Source organism: Gadus chalcogrammus, chromosome 4, assembly GCF_026213295.1.
Source record: "Gadus chalcogrammus isolate NIFS_2021 chromosome 4, NIFS_Gcha_1.0, whole genome shotgun sequence".
Lineage (NCBI taxonomy): Eukaryota > Metazoa > Chordata > Actinopteri > Gadiformes > Gadidae > Gadus > Gadus chalcogrammus.
In genome coordinates this window covers 7798626-7804781 of record NC_079415.1, presented here as the reverse complement: position 1 = coordinate 7804781, position 6156 = coordinate 7798626, and the positions used below count along the sequence as shown (strand labels likewise).

The following is a 6156-nucleotide window of genomic DNA, read 5'->3' as shown; positions in this document are numbered from 1 at the left end:
ATATATAATATATATCTATATATATATTTGAGATAGTATAATCAAAGAGACATTTTGTTTGTAGTCTGTCATGTTGTAGTTTGGAACAACTTCCGCTGTAAAGCATTGGTCTGAGTTGGGTGTTAAGGTTGTGCATTTGTGTGTTTGGATAAGTACCAAGTGCATTTAACATTGCCTATGTTTCAATGATCGCTATGTTTTATATCCATATATATATATTTATATATATATATATTTGTGGAGGATTTGGTTGGAGCAGGAATAACATGTTTAGCGTTTATCTTTTTGGAAAGGTCAGTAGTAGACTGAGGACAACTGAGGATTTGTTTTTTTCGTCCCAGTTGTGTCATGGTTATAGTTTGATATGTCTCGAGAAAACTACTGGGAAAGATTAAGAAAGCAGGGTGGGTCATATCTTTTTTTTTGTCCCAGGGGGGACAGCACTGACTCCCCCTCCCCTTAGCATTAATGTGTCCAGCGTTAGAAGTATCAGTCATCACATGCCTGGGTGAACCGGTCCAGAGAGGAAAGCTCTACACACTCAAACACCTCGTGGCCATCAAACTCTGGATACTTTAAACTCTGCTGTTGGTCGGCTCGCGGCAAAAGAAGCAGCAGCAGTGGATTGGTTTTCAAGAACGAAAAGAAGCAAAGTATTTTCACAAGTCAACCAAAAGGTTAAAGTAAACCTAAAAGCAGAATGTCCTCCTGTTAACAACCACCTGTTGGCTGTTGTCCTTCCCTTTTCGTTGCAAAATGAGTTGAAAGAGGTTTCTCAACGTTTTTTCACAACATAATTTGGATTCTTGTTCTAATGAACAACTGGGAAACATTTAAAATATTTCTCTTAGTGTACATACAAACCACAGTTTACAGATATGGGCCACCTAATGTGAACAACATGGCCAGGGACATTGCTGGTGAATTTACAAAATAAAACAAAACATAAAATCCAGAACTTGGATAAAAGAAAAAGAAACACAATAAAATAAAAAAGCATTGTGCTCATCTTTTTTTTATAGACATGCACAGCTTGAAACCCTCATTAACTGTGCTTTTGTTACATAAAAATAAACGTAAGGAGATGTATAGTGCACTCAAAGCATACTCAAAACACCACTGTTTTCTTAGTCGAGAATAAGAGACTATAGGAAAATATAACCAGATATCTACAAACATCCACAGATGCTGACCGCTATATAAACAATTGAGAAAACTGCATAGGGAGCATTATATTCCATACAAAGACCCATATCATTAAAAACACTCAACTTACTCAGACCAGAAGTAAGTTATATGGATAAACACAATATTGGAAATGTGTGTGGGATATACTGCGTTAGATTTAGTTTCCTCAATCATTGATATACTCTTTATGTATAATATGCATGTATCTTTTATGTATGAAAGCCCAAGCTGATGAACAGAGCTAATACTGAGATTATAAGGAAAGATCCTTTGATAGTTTGACAGAAAACCCACCCGATAAAGCCATAACGTAAATGATAGATCAACTTTATATGAAAACAAATGTCAATAGCCCCTGGTTGACAATTAGAAATTTCCTAAAATATTAAAAACATTTTGGTGAGACAAAAAAACAAATAAAAATAACGGCCCGCGCCGTACACAAATGAAAAAAACAATTCTCTCAATGTCTCCACAGACTGCATTGCCTTTGGGCCGTTTCTCTTGAATGAGAAGATATAGCTGTTACTGAACAGCAAAATGTCCGTAATAGCGAGACATCAAGTTTTTCCCTTTATTCATCCCCAGCAAATACATGTTTACCAAAGCGTTGGTCGTTTTAATGCATCACGTTTTTTACATCTAGGAAGTAAAAGAAAGAAATTCACAAAGCCATACGTGGGACAGAATCGCTTGGTGGTCTGGACCTATTCTCGTTTCACGTGACATCTAGAGCTTGGGTGTTGATTTCAACACGTTTTTAGGACTACAAATGATTGCAGATACCATGGGGTCATAGATCTGTCTCAATCTTTTGGTTTTAGGTTTGTGAGACACGCCCAACACGAGTAGAATAGGAGGAACAAACTCAAAAAGAAATGGGGAAGGGAAAAAAAGAAAATAATCAAATTTTAAGGCTTTTGTCGATTTTGTCGTGACTGAAGAAATGAACGACAACATTTACGATAACATTTACACTCGGATAATGTACACAAACACAGACTCACACACTCTCTCTCTTCTTGCTCTCTCTCTCACACACACACTCTCACGTCCTCGCCATCTAAAGCAGGCGTGCACAGAGAGACACACTCCAATCTCAGACCACCATCACCTCAAACACACAATCCACCCACCCAACCCACCGTCACATCATCCAACACAACACCCCAACCCACCAACCCACCTGGCCCCATTCTCACAGCACACACCAGGCTGCACCCACCCCCCCCCCGCCCCCTCCAGCCCCCTAGCCCCTCCAGCTTCTCAAGCCCCCCCCAGCCCCCTCAACCCAGGATGTCCAGGTAGACCGGGGAGGCCTTGGCCAGGCTCTGCAGCAGGCTGTGGATCTCCTTGATGTTGAGCCTCATGTAGGGTTCCCGCTGCCAGCAGCCCAGCATCAGGTCGTACACCTCCTTGGGGCAGGTGCGGGGTCGCTGCAGCACCCGGCCCTGGGTGATGCACTCGATCACCTGGGAGCCACATGGGGAGGGGTTGTGTTAACCAGGTTGGAGGGTTGGGGTAGGGTACCGTCGGGGGGGGGGGGGGGGGGGGGGGGGGGTTCGGACGGTTCTGTCGCTGACTTCGAACTCATCTGAGCGCTGGCTACGGGGGTTGAGGCCCAGCGGGTTGGGAGTGGTTGTGAGTGGTTCCTGTGGTTCCCCGCTCTAGCCTATAGGAGTCCTATTAGCCCTAACTTCTCTTTGATTTACTTCTGAGTTCAATGGGTAATTCTCATATGAATAAAATAGCAAATGGCCCGTCGTTCAACCTCACCGAGCCGAGAAGGGGCAGTTTATCGTCTTGCTGTGGCCGGCGCCATCGTCGGTGTGTTACGACGGGGTTGTGGATGGTTCACTGTGAGGCTTGTGTGTAAAGTACTCATAATGCATACACACCGTTGATGGAGACCATAAGCAGACTATCTCCTGTCGTCATAATGTGATACCCTAATACATGTGTACATTTCCGAAACACTGCTTCTACCCAACAGTCAAGTGAGTTTAGGCTTGAGGGTGACATCTTTGATAGTGAGATAACGCTTCTACAGTAGACTCCCAAACGCAGCAGTCGTTCATAACACTAACTACAGGTCTGCTCCTTTAAGGTACCAGGGCAGGGGTACTAGACTGGTTCACTGGTTAAGGCCCAATCCCCACTTTCCCCGAATATTATAAGCCGTTACAAGCCGTTTTGAAGTTTTGCCTCTTCTGACATCACAAGTGGGCGGGTCCACCTAGATGTGTGCTGGATAGATCCGTCTACCAGCGTACCCATCTATCTGTCATACATCTAAATGGATCCGCCCACTTGTGATGTCAGAAGAGGCAGAACTTCAAAACGGCTTGTAACGGCTAATCCCACTCACCCCTGGTGGTATAACAGGTCCCCTTCAAACCCCCGGCGGCACTGACCTCGTTGTTGGAGAGCTGGTACCAGGGCTGCTTGCCGTAGGTGAAGATCTCCCAGAGCACCACCCCCAGGCTCCACACGTCACTCTCCGTGGTGAACCGACGGTACATGATGCTCTCCGGGGGCATCCATCGGATGGGCAGCATGGTGTGACCGCCCACCTGGACCAGTGACCAGGGGAGAGAGACATAGACACAGAGAGAGAGAGGGAGAGGGAGGGCAAGAGACAGAGGGAGAGAGAGAGAGAGACAGAGGGAGAGAGAGAGAGAGAGAGAGCGAGACAGACACAGAGAGAGGGAGAGGGAGGGCGAGAGACAGAGGGAGAGAGACAGAGGGAGAGAGGGAGCGATGAGAGAGAGAGATTTAGGAAGAGAGGGAGAGAGAGAGGGAGAGAAAGAGAGAGGGAGGGAGAGAGAGAGGGAGAGAGAGAGAGAGGGAGAGGGAGGGAGAGAGAAAGGGAGAGAGTGTGAGGGAGAGAGAGAGAGAGAGAGGGAGAGAGTGAGGAAGAGAGAGAGAGACATAGAGAAAGTCAGAGAGAGAGAGAAGCACACACACACACACACACACACACACAGAAAAAATAAAGAGAGCGAGAGAAAGACAGAGGGAGTGAGAGAGCGAGAGAGATAGACGGTAAATTGTCAATTAAACATAAACGTTTGCTCTATATATTTATTGCTTTGTTTTCTTCCTTCTGAGGAAAGAGTTACCACTGTCTACTGGAGAGAGCTCATGCTCAGTGCAGCTTTAATGTGTGGTTTTTTCCATCTTATGGCAACATCCGATACTATGTAAGAGAAAAGTTTCCGCTCTAAACAGATTTGAAACGGGTGTGTCTTGGTTGCTTCCGATTCCGTTTTTTATTTGCTGCTGTTACAAGATCCTGACAGCAGAGGGCGCCGTGTGACCATAATTCAGGATCAACCCGTTGACCCCCGCAAGACTTCGCTGTTATGCTATTCTGCTTCCCACCTCAATGGGCATGATTTGAGCTCACAACTATGCACTCAAAGATATTTTATTATATTACAACTGCTAACTTATATAATGAAATACCATTGTTGATGCTGGAAGTTGTGATATTGCCCTTAAGAAAACAGAAAACATTGAATACAAAAAAGATTTAGTCCAAGTGTAATTATAAATTGTAATTGAAAGCTAACTAGGAGAGAGAGACGGGCAGACGAGACTAGAACTCTCAGCTCAACCAAAATCGAGAAAAAAACAAAACATAATCCAAGCCGGCCTTACTCTGTAATAGTCTGTGCTGTAGACGTCCCTGGACATGCCGAAGTCCCCTATCTTGACCAGCAGGTTCTCCCCCACCAGGCAGTTCCTGGTGGCCAGGTCTCTGTGCACAAAGTGCTGGGAGGCCAGGTAGACCATGCCCGCGGCGATCTGCTGGGCGATGTGGAGCATCTGGGACTGGGTGAGCTCCACCATGAGGCTGTGCTGGCCGTCGGCCATCAGCACGGCATCGGGGCCGTGAGCCCTGCACACACACACACACACACACACACACACACACACACACACACACACACACACACACACACACACAGGCACGGACGCACGTACACACACATACAAACGCACGCACGCATACAAGCACACAGACACATACAAGCGCACAGACGTACATACGCACACATACAATCGCACACGCACACATCCATAGATACACAGATTTGTTATTCACAATTGTTGTATAAATTGTCAACATATGTGTATTATTTTAGGTTATTTTGATTACTTTTCCCAAGAGACACAGAAAGACAGAGAAATACAGAGAGACTGACATACATATAGACAGACAGATTGACCGAGAGAGAGGGACAGTGGGACAGACACACAGACAGACACAGAGTGATAGACAGACAAACAGTGACAGACAGACAGACAGACAGAGAGACAGACAGACAGAGAGACAGTGAGACTAACAGACAGACAGAGTGAGAGTGACCACACACACGGGTGAGTTATCCTACCGTAGGAACTTGTTGAGGTCGCCGTGCTTCATGTACTCAAACACCATGATGAGCGGGTCGCTCTCCACGCACACGCCGTAGAACGTCACGATGTGCTCGTGCTGCAGGTTGGTCAGAAGCTCCGCCTCCCGGTAGAAGTCCGCCCGGCCGCTCTCGCTGGCCTCCTTCAGCGTCTGGACGGACGGATGGACAGACAGACAGGGTTTGGGTTTATAAAGAGCCCAGGCAGGTTTGTTCATACAGCTCCCTTAAAACACAACCAAGCCATTGACGGTGGTTTATTATTAATTATCAAAACGGCAATAAAAGACAATCGTTTAAAAGAGAGAATAAAAGTAGATGAATGAATACACCAGCGTGGAGAGAATCGCTTTTAGAGCCCTGGTTTAAACTTAGGGAAAGTCAAAGGTGGAAAAATGCGGTCGGGAGGTGAGGTGATGAAATGGAATGAGGAAGGCGGCGAGAGAGGATGTGTCTGCGGTGTGCATACCTTCACTGCCACCAGGATCTTCTCCTGCTCTGTGGTCAGGTTGTAGCACTCAGCCAGGAAGACCTTGCCAAAGGCCCC

General features: G+C 46.0%; 1 protein-coding gene across 2 annotated transcripts in view; it reads right to left on the bottom strand.

Annotated features, from left to right (window-relative positions):
- Positions 1-2474: 2474 nt before the first annotated feature.
- Positions 2475-6156, bottom strand: part of ntrk2b (neurotrophic tyrosine kinase, receptor, type 2b) — an 18499-nt gene continuing 14817 nt past the window's right edge. For both annotated transcript variants that reach the window (XM_056589264.1, XM_056589263.1), the window contains 5 exons: positions 6079-6156; positions 5589-5761; positions 4852-5092; positions 3603-3761; positions 2475-2660 (listed from right to left, as the gene is read on the bottom strand). The exon at positions 6079-6156 is cut by the window's right edge and continues 53 nt beyond it. In XM_056589264.1, the coding sequence (XP_056445239.1) occupies positions 2475-2660; positions 3603-3761; positions 4852-5092; positions 5589-5761; positions 6079-6156 (837 nt within the window). The remainder of the gene's footprint in view (positions 2661-3602; positions 3762-4851; positions 5093-5588; positions 5762-6078) is intronic.